General features: G+C 39.3%; 1 protein-coding gene across 2 annotated transcripts in view; it reads right to left on the bottom strand.

Moving 5' to 3' along the window:
• Positions 1–10,228: 10,228 nt before the first annotated feature.
• PDCD6IP (programmed cell death 6 interacting protein) overlaps positions 10,229–16,716 on the bottom strand; it is a 31,102-nt gene continuing 24,614 nt past the window's right edge. For both annotated transcript variants that reach the window (XM_089532684.1, XM_089532685.1), the window contains exons 15-18: positions 15,786–15,880; positions 13,996–14,131; positions 13,532–13,689; positions 10,229–11,249 (exon numbers count right to left, since the gene is read on the bottom strand). In XM_089532684.1, coding sequence (XP_089388810.1) covers positions 11,078–11,249; positions 13,532–13,689; positions 13,996–14,131; positions 15,786–15,880 — 561 coding nt within the window. In that variant the 3' untranslated portion in view covers positions 10,229–11,077. The remainder of the gene's footprint in view (positions 11,250–13,531; positions 13,690–13,995; positions 14,132–15,785; positions 15,881–16,716) is intronic.

Genomic DNA, 16,716 nt, shown 5'->3' on the forward strand with positions numbered 1-16,716 from the left:
GCAGCCTTCAGGTCGATAAAAGTCACATATAGTTTGCCTTTAGGACACAACAGTTATTTATTTACAAGAAAAGAGAGCACTGTTATGTGATCCAGAGTGGACATATATCTTCTAAAGCCCACTTGTTCCGGACCTATCAAAGCTTGGACATTCATCCAACTCAGTAATTTAGAATCCAAATAACTGGCATATAGTTTGCCACTACCAAGAAAAGACTTTTTGGGCGATAGTTACCAGGGTCCCTTCTAACCCCTTTTTTAAAGATTGGAATTATGATGAAATGCTTCCAATCAGCTAGAATCTCACTAGAGTTATTTACAAGAGTAAATAAATTAGTCAATGCTTTTGTCCATTGCTTAGTGCAGAATTTCAAAATTTCTGCTGGGAGGCCATCATATCCAGGGGATTTACCAGATTTTAATTTAAAGATCATCTGATGAACCTCATCAGCCAAAACTGTGCTCCATAAATTAGGAGGGTTTTTATTAATAGATCATCTTCAAATGTTTGGGTTCCCATTTTATCAGTAAAATATGAAAACCAAATCCAAGGAGATATAGTAGGAAGGACCATAGAGTTGTCATTGTTCTTATGTTTCCTACCACCAAAAAGGTTTTAGCATCTTTGAATTTGAAGGCATTATCCAGAGATGCCCAATTTTGTTTAAAAAATACCTTCCTTTTGCCCTCCACTAATTTAGAATATTCTTTATGGGCCTTAAAATATGGCCCAAGTTTAACCAGCGGATTAGCCAAAGCCTGATGGAACATTTGCCTCAATTTCCTTTTACAGATAAGACAACTCTTATCAAACCATGTTCTTCTACCTTTTATATGATTAGAGGGATAAGAGGCCTCATTTTGAAAAATAGTCACAATATCCATATATGTCAATAAGGCACCATCTATCCTAGTGCATTAAAACATTAAAACAATTTAAAACCTGTACATCCTTAAAACTATTGCTAATAATATCTTTCATTTTAGGATCCCAACAAATAGACTTCAGTCTCTCATATCTATAGGCTGTCAAATCGCTCCTAAAAAATGGAAAAGCTGGCTCAGATTGATTAAGGGGGACATTTAAAGGTAAATGGTCACTTTCAGTCCTGTGACAGATATCAAAATTGACAATTAAACTCAACAAATCAGGACTGATTGTCACATAATCGATAGTACTTCTCCTAGTGTGTGAGTTATATGTAAAACCGTCAGTTTTTGGGAACCCTTCAGAACCATTTAATATTAAAAAGGTGTAACTAATAGAAAGATTGATCAGTAATGATCTAGTATTATTGACTTTTAAATCCTTTCAAACAGGAGGAAGATTCAATGGAAAGGGTGGCAAACCTTAATCAATCATGAAATGCTCACAAAGAAAATCATTAAAGGGCCCAATTCTTGCATTAAAATTACCCATTAAAATGCACCTTGAAGAAACAAACCTATTGGTGCTATCTTCAACATAGCTAAACAGTTGGTCCCAATGAGTGGCTAAATTAGACTCATTTGAAGTAAAAGGAATATAAATATTAAACAAAATTATCTTAACATATCTTGATTGAAAAGAAATAACTTGTGCTATTGGTGCACATGGTGTCATTACTGTATACTTAAGACCACTAGAAAGTTTTAGAAGTATGGCCAATCCCCTCTTATATCTACCCCAATTGGAGGATCTACATGCAGGCACACAAAAGGATACAAATCCTGGCAATTGGATATCAAATGGGCACCAAGTTTCTTGAAGACATACAATATCAATTTTACCAATATAGTCAATGAAATCTGTATCAGAGTTTTTATTCAGCCAGCCAGCCAGCCAGCTATATTCCATGAAAGAGGTGACAGTCCTGAACTATCCCCTTCTAGTCAGTGAACTGGATCCGATGAGACTGCAGAAAAGAGTGCTCCCTCAGTTTGGACACAACCATTCATGCTAGATCAGGCAGAGCCTTTAACCAGCATAGAAATAGATGGATCAATTTCCAACTGCGATTGGATTATCCTCCAGAATTTGGATGTTGTATCCTCCAGCTTATTTGATTGACAACTGAAAGATCCTGAAACTCCTGCAAAGTCTGCTCTACGAACTTAAACTCAGGAACAGAATCAGTGACCTGCAAAAGGTCCATTGTTGGTGTCTCATCTTTAATTAAGTGGATGTCTCTATTTCGAAGGAGGCCACCGTTGAGTGTTGGCTGTTGTTAATCCTTTCAGTTAATCCATTCCTCTTTAAATTGAATAAATCTGACTGCTTTGTTGGGCCTACTCCAGATTGTAGATCCATGAAGATTCGGGTCTACTCCATCAGGTTCTCCCTTCTTATAGGCCACCAATGTATTAATCCCATTATTCTTCAAGATCCTAAAGCAATGAATATAATTTTTTGCCAAAAAGTTCTTTTTAGCAAACAACAAAGCAGGGCCTAAGGAAGAATCAAAGGACATAATAGCCCAATACAGACAGACCAAAATAAAGCTGCTTCGAGTCTCTTTGGAGGTATGCTGTTTAAATGATGCATGGGTCCTAAGAGTCTGGAAGTCAGCCAAAGCCACACTCCAATCCTAAGCACTGGAGCGCAGCTTTGGCGCAGCTTCCAGACTCTTAGGACACATGCATCATTTAAACAGCATACCTTCAAAGTGACCCAAAGCAGCTTTATTTTGGCCTGTCTGTATCAGATGATTCTTTGATTAAGGCCCAAATTTGGGAGAAACTGAAAGGACTTCAGAATAATCCTTCTGGGTTCACGCCCCAACAGTTTACTTAAAGAGACCTTGATATTAGAAACATTTGACCACTTGCCTTTATTAATAGGGTTATTCCCAACAGCTATCATCACTTGCGATGCTTGTAATGTCAGAGCTGAAAGGATAGTCAATAGGATTAGGATAAACAAATAATAAAGCAGCCTGAGAAGCTGTCTTATTACTGGGATGAATTAAAACCTCATTTCATTATGAAATTGTTCTGTTAATGCTTCTGTTCTGTTGCTGATAGAGGTACAATTAATCAACAGCAATTCAAAAATCTTAGAGACTAGAAACATGTCCCTTGCCAAAAGATCCTTCCAAGGACATTTAGCTGGTAACCCCTCAGAGCAACCGCCATTACTAGGAGGAAAAACTGGGACTCCCACATTCTCTATGCAACCAATATCATTAACTGATGTAAGTGCTTCAGCCTGCAAAGAATCTAAAATTGCATGTCTGTTGTTTAGTTCTAAATCGGTCTGTAGCACTGGAGTCTCTTGCCTAGTTGTAAAAAGGGAGTCTATCTATGTGTAGAAGGTTTGTTGCCTGAGTCAGTAATAGCCTTGGAATGCCAACGTTTCCGTAGCTTCATATAGCAATCAGAAGTTAGAGGTTAAAATCCTCAAAGTAAAAGGAGGTTGACAAAAATAGGATTAAACAACATTTAAACCATAAACAAAGTTAGCAACCCAGCTGTTAAAGTTTGAAATAAACTGATAAAACCTTATAGAAGATTTAAAAACACGAGAGCTCTAAAAGCAGTGTCTTATGAGGCTGCCGCCATGTTAGTCCTCCCCTGCCCCGCCCATAGATGGCAAATCCGCAGATGCCCAACGCAAACTGTATCTAAATATGCTTTTTAACCTGAGATTTAATATTACTCTGTTCAGCATCTGAAGTGGGATTACATTTTAAAAAGCTCATAGTAAAACAAAAAAACAGGTGCTGCTACATTCATTTTCCACCTTCTCCATTCCTTCTTTACATGCTGCAAGAGACTAATACAGCTACTTCTTTGAAATCATTTGTGTTTGGGTAGCTCTCTCACAAACTTAAAACACTTGAAATCTATGTTACCTTGGTTATGAATCAGTGCTTCAGTTGATAATTGATCGATATATCGACTGTCCATTATTTGCTGTGTTGCAAATATCTTTTGTGGCTTGTGGGGCCAAGTTGTGTGCCATTTAAGACATTAAGCTGTATTTTTAAAAACATATTCCTTTTCTAACCTGAAAATATGCATCACCTCCCAATATGTCATATATATAACTCTCTAGCATAGGGATTCCCAATCTGGTGCCCGCCAGATGTGCGTAGTAATTCCCAAAATTGGCAGTAGAGCCCCCTGAGAATGTTGGAAAGCTCCCGGGGGGGGGGGGGTGCTGAGGGGCAAAAGGGCAGCGGGGGGGGGGCAATGAGGAAAACAGGGTGGAAGGAAATTGTGGGGATATGGGTTGCATGTGCACCATTCTGGGACAGGACAGAGGGAGGTTGAATGGAAAGTTGCTTGGGGAACAAGCTGACCATCCATCCATCCAAGCTGCAAGGCAAGAGACCCAGCATGCCTTCTCTGGTTTTGCCTCGCCTTGGAGCAAAATAAACAGACCCTGTCCTTCTCCGTTTCTGACTTCCTCCCCTCTCTGGGCACCAAAATACTTGCCATGCTCACCATTTTGCAGAAACTGCTGGGCTTCCCCTGCAAGGAGCCCAAGGAGGCAAGCCTCTTCGGGTAAGAAAGACCTGGGCTGGTTCCAAAGCAAAAGAGAAGGGGGGCAGGCATATGTGTTCCCTTTCCTTTCCCTTTGACTTGGCTGGCTAGCATGGGGAGGGGGCACTAGGGTTGTCAACCAAGAGGAAAGGGAGCGATAGCCTACAACATAACAAAAGAGCAGCAGATTGTTGAAGAATGGTCCAGTGGATATGATGTTACGTGCCTATCATAGGATTTTCTAGGCAAGATTTGCTCAAAAGGGCTTTGCCCTCACCTCCCTCTAAGGCTGAGAAAGTATGGCTTGCGCAAGGTCATCCAAACAGTTTCCATGGCCAAGTGGCGATTCAAATCTTGATCTCCAGCGTCACAGTCCAATGTTCAAACCACTACATCACACTGGCTCTTGATTAATATATGGGTTTACCAAACTGAGCCATTAAACAAGCATTAGTTGGAGGAGCGAAATATACAAAAATCAAAAATGATTAACTAGAAAGCAACAATTTATCTATCAGCCTTAACTGCTAGCTTTTGTTGTTCTGAAGCTGATAGTTCTTTAGGTCTTGGCACCATATGTCTCAAGAAACAAGGTAGCTATGACTAATGAAGCAGCCAAGGGCGGTGCAGAAGATGAAGCTGTCCAATATATGGTCTGTGTGAAACAGGCATAACCTTACATACAGAGTTTAAGACAAGATGTAGCCATGGTCTATGGCTCCCCCAAGGATATTTTTATGAACCTAAATATCATCAAAATCCTCCAACTGACCTCTTTCTGGCAAAAATAAGCACTTTCCTGGTGAAGTGTTGCTCCTGGTGCAACAAGTTTCCTTTTAAATAGGTTTCAAGGTCTCCCCATTAATTTGCCAAAAAAACACAACAACAACAATGTTTAACACCTGGAAGTGGAGTTCCAGCCACTTGGTAGGGGTGTTGACCTAATTTTCTGTAGTTCATGAGGCCCCCAAAAGATGTAGGGCATAAACATAGCCCCCAAACTTGCCCTGGCCCCATTCCAAACTGTCATGCCCAGCCTGGAGGATGGCTTGGAGGACTCAGAGGATGAGCTAGAGCCCCTGGGACCTGAACCTGTAACGGAGGAACCAGAGCCCCTGGGGCTTGAACCTGTAATGGAGGAGCCAGAGGCTGGCCCTAGTTCTGCTGGAGCAGAGTCTATGGCCCCTCCAGAGATTCAGCAGCCAAGTTTGCCTGGTGCCGAGGCTGTGGACATGGAGGAGGATCTGGGCAGTGTGCCTACCTTCAATGAGCGTCGAGCAGAAAGAGAGGGCCTTCGAAGTTCTCGGAGGCTTTATCAGAAGCGTCTTCGTAATCAGACACAGCTGAAGGCCGGCTCCTTGCCTTCTTAAGCACCTGGAGCATGTGTGGTTCTTTGCCAGTGGATATCTGACTCTTTTAGAGGAAAGACTCTGTCTCTGGCTCCTTTGGCTTCTTGTCTTGACTACCCGGAAACCTTGACCTTGGACTGCTTTATCGACCTGCCTATCTGTTGCCCTGAACCTCGGACCATCTGACAATTCTCTTGGTAATCCCTTTTGGTAGAACTACTGTGAATCTCCAGGACTGTGTAGCTTACACTGACTTTGCTGTGCTGGGAGGGGGTTTGTTTGTTTGAGAACTAGCTGCCTTATCAGCCCTTTGGCTGCTTTCCCGGACACAAACAGATTTTACATCCTAACTAGATCAAGTAGCTAGATTAAATGGAATTTACTCCTTCAAACCCTACAGCTTGAATGGAATTGGGCATGGGGAACATACCTCACCAACTTTAAAATGCAGCTGTTTTCAAAAGTGCTGCTGCTTTTCCAGAGCTCTAAAACAGCTTGGAAAATAACCTTGTTCCAAAAACAAACCAAATCCAAAAACACAACCTGTGCAACCTATGCATCTCACAGGCCCTTCTCTACTTGCCCCCCACAGTGAGTAGACATCATGGTACCACAACCGAGTCAGCCTAATTTTTGCACCACCATGGCTAGCAAAGCTCACTTGGTAGTAAGTCAGATTTCCTTTAGCTCCAAATTAAAGTCTTTCTGATTTTTGAATTTGTTTCCGTCCTGGAATTACTATGTACAATTACTGTAGGTGATTTTCTATTCTGTAAATCTGATTGCAGATTACATTACAATAATGTGGTGTAGTGGCTTGAGTGTTGGATTACAACTCTGGAAAGCAGAGTTCGAATCCCCGCTTGGCCATGGAAACTCACTGGGTAACCTCGGACAAGTCATATTCTTTCAGTCTCAGAAGATAAAAGCCAACCCCATCTGAACAAATCTTGCCTAGAAAACTCTGATTGGTTTGTCTTAGGTTAGCCATAAATCAGAAACTGCTTGAAGGTGTACAACATCTGATCTTAACTTTGTTATGTAAGAAGAGAGTAAATAATTTTATGGAAGAACCTACAATGTTCACGCTTCTCCATTTATTGATTTCACATTGCCCTCTACTGGAGAATATTCTTTTTGAACTCTATCCATGTTACGGCAATATTAAGCTTTATCATACAGAGAGGTAGTTGTCTCCTAACAATTTACAGAAAATAGGGTGTTTATAATCCTCCTTAGGAAATTTGCCTGGAATTCATGAAGATTCATCTGGATTTGCTGAAAATTCGTGGAGATAAAATGTACAACAAGGAAAGAAATTTCAGAGCACCATTGTGAACAAGAGATGCCAGCAGACCTTTCATTTAGGACAATAGAGTAACTGCAAGATCCTTTACATAAAGTACCTTCACACTTTAACATGACCAGTACTGCATGGCTATACACATGAAATAGTCTAAAGGGCCATATAGATTAATGGACTTTTACCTTCAGAATAACAACTTCACTTAATCTAAACCTGCACATGTGCTTAATATTAAATTGTCTCAAGCTTTGTTTTTTAACTGTTTTAATGTGTCAGATTGCTTAAAATATTTAAGTCTACTTACTCTTACTGTTTTAAAATACTTTAAACGGTTAAAATTGATTTTGCTATGTGTCATCCTGAGACCCTTGAATATAGGTCACTATATATTTTAATTAAAAAAATTTAAAATAAGTTAAGGATATACATTACCACCTAAAGCTCTTGAGCAATGGTTGCATGTACCAGATTTCTCATTTTTAAAAAAATTAAAGATGTGGCTTTACCAGCAATGAAAACACTCTGAGAGCTTAATAATTGTCATGATGTCCAATTTAAGGACACTACACCAGCAACCAATATACTGCTGTAGGAAGGTGTACATTGTATAATACTGGGACTAATGCTTGAGAACATAATAAAAATTACTTTATGTAAGTAGACAGAGAAATGCAGTGGCTCAAGTGGTTAAGACACTGACTCTGTTGACTGCAAGATCGGCAGGTTGGCAGTTCGAGGCCCAGGTGCTGCATGATGGGGTGAGGTCCCAACTCTAGTCCCAGCTTCTGCCAATCTAGCAGTTCGAAAGAATGCAAATGCAAGTAGATAAATAGGTACCACTTCAGTGGGAAGGTAAACAGTGTTCTGTGCAATCATGTTGGCCACATGACCACCTAAGCAGTTCTTGGACAATGCTGGCTCTTCAGCTTAGAAATGAAGATGAGCACCGCCCCCAACAGTCAGTTACGACTAGATGTTTATGTCAAGGGGACTACCTTTACTTTAAGGCAGTGATTCTCAACCTTCCTAACACTGCAACTCTTTAATACAGTTCCTCATGCTGTGGTAACCCCCAACCATGAAAGACTAATATGTGTTTTAAACGACCCCTGTGAATTGGTCCTTCAACCCCCAAAGGGGTTACGACTCACAGGTTGAGAACCGCTGCTTTAAGTAGATGAAATTTCAAAAATGTCCACTTCTATCTATACAAGAGAATCTACATTAAAATTACTTTTCTGGTGGTATTCAGTGCCACTGAAATGGGTACATACTACCAGAAGTAGTTCCACCACTTTCCTAAAGAGTTTTGGCCAAATAGGATTGCCCTTTCATATGAGTTGGATGTGCTTCATGATCCAACTGTATTGGAAGCAAGTGGAGGCAAAATAAGTGCCATTACTAAACAAACTGTAGTATAGAACCTGAATCAGCTTGATGAACATCTTCGTCAGATCCAATGATAACCTTCTTCATAAAAAACTTGCTGTTATTTTACTTCCAACTGCCCAGCAAGAAATTGCCAAACATTGAAGAATAGGACTCATGATATACATAAACAATTAGTATACAGATTGTGTATCCCTTATTAGAAAAGAGTGGGATCAGAAGCGTTTTTGATTTAGGATTTTTTTTTTTTTTTTTTGGATTTTGGAATACCTGTATTTGCACATACGTACATGAGATATCTTGGAAATGGGGCTCAAATCTAAAATTTAATTTATGTTTCATATACACCTTACATATATAGCCTGAAGGTTATTCTACACAATATTATTAATAATTTTGTGCATGAACCAAAGTTTGTGTACACTGAACCATCAGAAAGCAAAAGTGCCATTATCTCAGCCATTCATAAAAAACGGTTTTGGCTTTTGGCATATTTTGGCTTTTGGTATTCCAAATAAAGGAGATGCAACTTGTATTAAGAGTATATAACTTTGCCAGAGAAGTTAACTTCCAAGGTGAACTATCTACAGCAGGCCTGCACAACATATGGCCTGGGGGCCGCATGTGGCCTGCAAAGGATTTTGGGCAGCCTGTGAAGATGAGGAACAACTTCAAGGCTCCTCTGCTGCTTGACTTTCTCCTAAGGAGATGGATAATATGTGGAGGAGCAGAAAAAGCAAACGCTTGCTCTGCAAGGTCCTCCACTGCTCTGCTTTCTCCTGAGAAGAGAGACATGCAGAGGAGGACAGGCAACTGCTGGGCCTGCAAGGCTACGCTTTCTCCCAAGGAGAGGGCTGGGCAGAGGAGGAAGATGGAATTAATAATAATTAATAAATAATTAAAACCTATCTGTGGCCCAAAGAGGGTTAGCTTATTTTGATTTTAATTTTGTCCCCTTCCTACTGCTAAGTTGTGCCAGTCTGATCTACAGGGACAAAAATACAAAAATGTCTTATAAGAACATGTCTCCCTTTTTTTTGTTTTGTGACATGATCAACAGAGTCAGACAACAAACCCTCACTTTGTATGGACATCTTTGGGATGACTGATGCATCGACACTTTAAAATAGGTGTGGGCAACTATCAAAATTAGAGAGGCACAGTATGACATTGGAGGAGTTACAAACTGAAAAAAAGAGGCTCATAGCAAACAAAGCCCCTGGACTACACTCTGCCCACCTCTAATTTAGAGCCTGGGTTTTCAATTCCTAAGCTTAAAAGTCATTGATGTTGTGTCTCAAAGATCAGTCTTACTCATCACATTTTTCAACTCAAATATTATTGCTTCTGAAGTGGCAGCTGTACTAAAAGCAAAAAACATTAATTGTAGGTTTGACTAAAGGACCACAGTCTCCATACATGTGAAGTATTAACCTTTGATTTTTGAATTGCAGTAAAATGTACTCACAGTGATCCAAACTTTCAAAATTGAACTACATGGTTAATAAAATAAATTTAATTAACTTTTATTCATATAATCTTTGTAGCTCCAGCTTCTTGCAGAGAACTCAGGAAAGGCAGGGTGCAAGGGATTAGTTAACCTCGTTTACACAAAACAGGCACACAGAATGAGGTAGGATGAAGATGTTGAAGACAGCAATTGGATTCCTTAGCACTTCAAAGTCACTGACACCATTAAATAAACCAGGAACAATATATCAAAATAAATGTTAAATCTTTTACTTGCCAGCCAGAGGCATATATAGCAAACTTAACAGCATATGTTGCAATTCATCCCTGATGAATGCCTTGGAACTCAAAAGCTAGTCCTTTGAAAGATTCAATAAAAATACGTTGATTTATTTTCTCTCCATTCTGGGATAACAACATCTTGATTTATGGGCTTGTTTTTATATTACAGAACCTTAAAAACAATCAACCTTACCCTTTACTAGAAACCTTAGCTTCAAACCCCAGCATCAAAGAACATGTCCAAATTTCAAAAACATATACTGGTTACAGCATAACAAAAATATCTAGTATTAACTTCTTTTTAAACCATCCTATGCAATTTATTTTGAACTTACAATTTACAATGCCTTTATTATTAAAACAAACTGTATTGGTAGCTAAACTCAAACCCAGAATACAAACTAATGTAATATAGAAGAAAATCCTACTGAATCTTGTAGACTAAATCACACTGAGTGCTTTTGTCATTTTGCTTTTCAACCCAATTTTCCCATTACTTTTTTGTTTTTGTTTTGTAATAGGAAACCTCTTTCTAAAAGACATTTTGAGCTAGTTTAAATGTAGTTTACATTCAACTAATCTTTGCTGTAATCCAATCCTTTGCATACAGTATCTCAGCGACCTGTTACTCTCTCAAGCAGTCTAAAGCAGACAAGAATTCAGCTGGGAGTACAGAGCATTTGGAGTATTTAACCAGAGAAAAAAGTTACAGACCTTTTTCAATACAGTGAAGTACACTAACTGGAACTAAAGATTTAGTATGCTTATTGCAAGTTTTTCTTAATTATAACAAGCAGTGCTTTTTCACAGATATGTTATTGCTGTGGATAATAGGGCTGTTGTTGTGGGAAAGGATAGCTAGGCTGCTGAGGTCCTGGGTATGGTGCTTGTCCAGGATTTTGATACATGGGTGAAGGTGTGTATGGCATATTGTATTGACCATACATGTAAGGATTGTAGCCCATTGGCAAAGGCATCTGGCAGTACCTGTGAAAAGAAATATATGGCAAAAGACAAAAGTAAGAATCTGTACGACAAAAGCAGGCCCTCTGTATGAAACATCCCCCCCCCCCCATCAAGCTTCCTTCACAAAAGCAAACTTTCTGAACTTTAAGATAGGTCTGATCTGCACTGCAGAAATAACACATTCTGACACACCATCATTCCATTTTATGGAATCCTAGGATTTGTAATCTGTTGTGACACCAGAGCTCTGACAAAGAAGAAATATCACAAAAATACAAATCCCAGAATTCCATAGCATTGAGCTATGGCAGTTTAAGAAGTGTCAAACTTCATTATTTCTGCAGTGCGGATTAGACCACAATAGTTCCTTAACATAATCATAATCAGATTATGTTAAGGCACTATTGTGGTCTAATCCGCACAATATAAACTTCAACATTCACTCATTTCATGAAATGGGATGATATTATAAATACAATGTTCCAAATCAATATCCACAGCAACATATGCAAGTTTCAGTTCTCTTGTGTTTTATTTATTTAATATCCTGCCTTTCTCCAGAGATGGGACTAGAGATGGTTTACCAGAAGGCTAAAAGAAGATACAATTAAAAACATAAAAGTATCATCAAATTGCAATTAATTTTAAAAGGTGTAATCCCTAGGGGCAGCCACTGAGAAGCCTCTCGCTCATATCCTCCCCACCCAGGCCTGTGACAGTGGTGGGACTAAGAGAAAGCTCTACTTTCAGGATCTCAAGACTCCAACATATTCATATAGGAAGAGGCAGCCTTTAAGACAGCCTGAAATTAAGCCAGATTGATGTAACTTGCTCATATAATAAGTAAGAAGTATATAACACGCAAGATGTCTACACACTAAAAGGAATATCATTTTGGATTTTACTTTAGGAAAATTCCTAGAAAGTCTCCCCCATTACTGTTGTCAAATGGAAAGCTTATCTGGAGGACTGTCAGACTTTCCTAAACAATGTGGGGTGGATAAAGGGGGGTGTTGGACAGGTGAATTGCCCAAAATCATGCTGAGATTCTAAGGGGCTGTACAGACGGCCCCAAATAAGTGGTGCCCCCCTGGCCCTTTCAGGGCCAGATTAGGGCTGCAGCAACCGCACACTGCGGCCCTGATCAGGCGCTTTGCTGGCTCTAAAAGAGACGGCAAAATGCCACTCCTTTCAGAGCTGGCAAAAAGGTGCCCTTGCTACCATGGCAGGACTTTTCAGCACTCATTTCGGTATGTCGTATAAACGCCATGCCAAAGGAGTGCCATGATGTCACCCACCATGCAGTCAGGCAGGCATCATAACACCAGAGTGGGGACATGCGTCATCCAAATGCCACACCCTCACACCGGTGCTTCAAGCTGGTCTATACAGCCCACAAGTTATCGTCTAAATAGTTCCTTCTACAATTCCATTTACATTGTACAGGAACCCCTCCCAAACCTCTGGAAAAGCTTCCTGGGAGCTGCAGATGGCTGCAAGGGGGAGAAAGGAACAAGAAACTTTTCTTCCGTTAATCTCCTTCAGTTTTAGAATACATGCATGGTGAAGAACTCATAGTTACCTTCCACATAGTACTATGAGCAACGCTGTAAACAAAAAAATCACTATGCACAAAACTGTAAATAGACCAAGTAAATAGACCAAAAATCCTAATCCTATTAAGAATTAACAGAAAAACTACTCAGCTTCTTGGTGTACAATAGGCATGATCCAGCCAAATCTTTTAAATCCAATTTATCCGAACCAAAAGAATCAATAAAAATTTCCTTTGAAAACACAGTACACAGGGAACATGCACATTTGTAAAGTTAACTGCACTCCCGGCAGCGCAGGAGTTCTTTTTAAAAACAAGGTGCATGCTCATTCCACACTTAAGGAAACTATGGAAGTTTGAGCTGCAGAGAAACAAATCTGGTGGTAAGATTCAGCCTCCTGTGGGCTGTGGGAATAATGCAGCCCTACTCCAACCCCAAAATTGCTCACTGCTGCTTACACCATCCTGGAGAAAGACACAGCTGAATGGAAATCTAAACTAAAGTGTTGTTGTTAAGAGGTGAGGATATATTGTAATGTATTATTGCACATCCCATTTAATTACCTAAACAGCAATCTTACCAATACTACTTAGAGATACGAATACATGTTTTGAAGAATCTCAGCACATGCATGAAAGCAGTTATCTCCAATCTTTTTCTCACAAAACTTCAATTATTGAGAAATAGCAGCACCAAGCCGAGAGGTTTTTATCTGTACTCTATTTATCTGTTAGTATTTGCACTTACCCAGGATAACCTGGATATGTCGGATAAGGTGGTCCTTGAGCCTGTGAAGGTGCTGTGCTAGTAGCTGTCCCAGAAGCTGCTGGTCCAGGTGTAGTGAGTGTATTCGCAGCAGAAATCACTGGAGGAGGAGGACGTGCTGGTGGCTGTGGTTTATTAGACTAGAAATGAGAGTGGAATTAGGCTGATCCGAGTATAGAAATCAAAAAGAATTTTATTTGCTATATTTGACATCTACTACACTCACAGCTCCCAAAAACTACAAAAGGAAGTAGAAGCAGAAACAGTGTCAAGTTGTTATGGTACTCGCCACAAAACAGACTCTGTCTCATTTTTAAAAAAACTTTACCTGTGCTGAAACACTGATTATGTGTTTGTGAATCACAATGAAGCTTTTCTCACATACTGAAATGAGACCAAGAATAATGCTATTATCATATAACAGTTTATATTGTTACTTTTCTTACCACACTGGTTCTGGGGGCTGGCGTTGGAACAGATGATGGAGGAGGTTTATTTCCTCCAGCAGGACCCGTCTGATATGCAGGCACAGAAGGAAAAGAAGGAGCGCTTGGTTCTCTAGCAATACTTTGTTGCAAATCTCTTAAAAGGAAAATATTTCAAAAATGTGAAGCATAGTATGAATTCTTACAATATTATTTTACCAAATTAATGTCCATTAAACCTTTTTTTAATCTGAGATGATCATTTACTGTCTCAAGCCACTGAGAACAAAAGCTAAAAATTAAGTGGCCAAATTACTTTGGTAATTACACTAAATCTTACTTAAACAAAGCTTCAATTAATTCATTCATTCATTAATAACAATATTTATTTCTTTACCCACCTCTCCCCATAGATCAAGGTGGGGGACAACAACAATGAACAGATAAACAAAATCAATTTAAAAACATAGTTAAAATACACATCAATTTAAAATGACAAGTAACATACACATACTAGAACAATCCACATTTAAAATTCATCATTTAGAGTTTACAATTTAAAAATAATCTGGGTAAGCATGCCAGAAGAGACTGGTCTTCAATGCTATTTTAAATTTGGACAGCGTGTTCAGCTGCCCTCCGGCAGGCCATTCCACAGTCTAGGGGCAGCTGAAGAAAATGTTCTCAGGCTGACAGTTATCAAACTTGTCTTGGCTGACTAGAGTAAATGTCAACCAGATGACCTGAGTGTATGGGGCAGACTGCATGGGAGGAGGCGATCCTGTAGGTAACCTGGACCCAAACCATTAGACATCAGGCCTGATTTTAAAGGATTCTTTAGAATCCAGAAGTATCCAAGGAAACCAAAAATTATATTTACATTGTTTACAATGTTAAAACTATGCTGTAGGCATAAACCAGTTTGTCAGACATGTTCCTTCTGCTCAACCAAGGGATCTGAAATTGCTCTCCTCCTTCCCTCATTGCAGCCATTCCACAAAGTTCCCTGCCCCTCAAGAATGACTGGGAGAGAGATTCACAGGGGGCTGCAGAGAAAATTCAAGGGAAAGCATGCTCAACAGTATAAGCAAATCTTTCATGGCTTTCTGAATGCACACTATGAATGCATGCATGCATACATATTTCAAGTATTACAGAATGACGAATGTTAACATCTTTGTAAAGCTTAACAATCAAAATGGACCCACTCGTAAAGCTTAACACACCAAAGTGTCAAAAATGCTAGAAAACTAGATGAACTAACACTCAAATTTCTATGCTAATGTTTTCAACTATCCTAAGAAAGCATAATGCCTAGCAAGGACAGAGAAAGATGACATACTCATTAACCCCTCCATGGGCTATATAATGAGCAGTAGCTACAAACCTTGGCAACTGGCCTCTGCTTTAGCTAGCTTTGTGGCTCGTGGGCTTACACTGGCAAAGCAAAGTCATGTAAAGTTCAGACCCCAACTGAGTCGCTTGCTGCAAAAGCATTCTTGTAGGTGGCACCTTGTTGAAACAGCACTGCCTGCCCTGCACCCTCTCTCCTACTAAGGAGAATGTAGGACAGATAAAGCACAAAGTACAGAGAAGAGGAATTTATGCTGGCATTTCTCCCAGACAACAGTGGGATTTCTCGATGAGTCTGTTGCCATTCTAAAGACATTCAGACAAGGTGTTCCTACAGTTTTCCACTGGACTATTTTCAAATACAAAACCACCTTTTATTACAATGCTCTCCTATATTGAAGACATTTAAATCAAACTACAGAAATATATTCTCTAATATCAGAATATAGCAAACTTACTTCAGAAGTTCATCTCTCTCAGTTTTGCGTGCAAATACAATGTCACTGCATTTGTTTTGGAACTTCAGAAGGATTTCAGTTAGTTCATTGTAAAACTAAGAGGGAAAACAGTGAATTTTCATTGAGTATTTGTATATGTAATGCTTTCATGAGAGAGAAAACAATATTTTTAATTGTTTCACATAACCCCTTAAGTCTCTATATTCTATTATATGTAACACTTAAGAACTGCAATAATTAAACATCCTTCTTGCTTATCCTGCCTCCATTTGCTTCCTTCTCTTCTGTTATGTTCCTTGTGTTCCCCAGATTGCAAAACCCTTGGGGCAAGTCCTCTCATTCTTTGTTCAGTACCATGAACATGGATGAGATGGATCACAAGTCAATAATAAGGTTTTATATTCAAAGGTCCCTAGGTCAATCCCTTGCACCCTCAGTTAGAAGGATAAAGCAGCAAGTGAGAAATTATCTGCAATCAAGAACCACTACCATGGTAGTAGGTAATGCCAGGTTACATGGAAAACCATCTGACCAGGCTTAAAGCATTCTCCTGCACTTCCTGGAAACAAAGCATGGAAATACTACTCAAAAGCAACGTGTTACAAAAACTAACACCAAAATAGTAACACATTACTGGTGTTCTTCCACTAGAACTCACTGCTCTTACCAGAAACACATTATTAATATGTCACAGTCAACACTACTTAAAAAGTGTGGAGGGGGTTAACTTACTAAAATGTCCTCAAGTAATATTTTTACAATTATAAAACTGACATTTACATTCTTATTGCCCCCCTCACGCCCTAAAGTAATGTTAGAAATAACACTATTAATTTTAATATGTTATTTCTAAGCTTTGACTCCAGACAGAAAAACAACTTCCTGGATTCTAGAACATGGCCATATAGCCCGAAAACCCCACAAAAAACTA

This window comes from Sceloporus occidentalis, unplaced genomic scaffold (genome assembly GCF_023333645.1).
Source record: "Sceloporus occidentalis isolate IW3139 unplaced genomic scaffold, rSceOcc1.0.p SCAF_7, whole genome shotgun sequence".
In the NCBI taxonomy this organism is placed as follows: domain Eukaryota; kingdom Metazoa; phylum Chordata; class Lepidosauria; order Squamata; family Phrynosomatidae; genus Sceloporus; species Sceloporus occidentalis.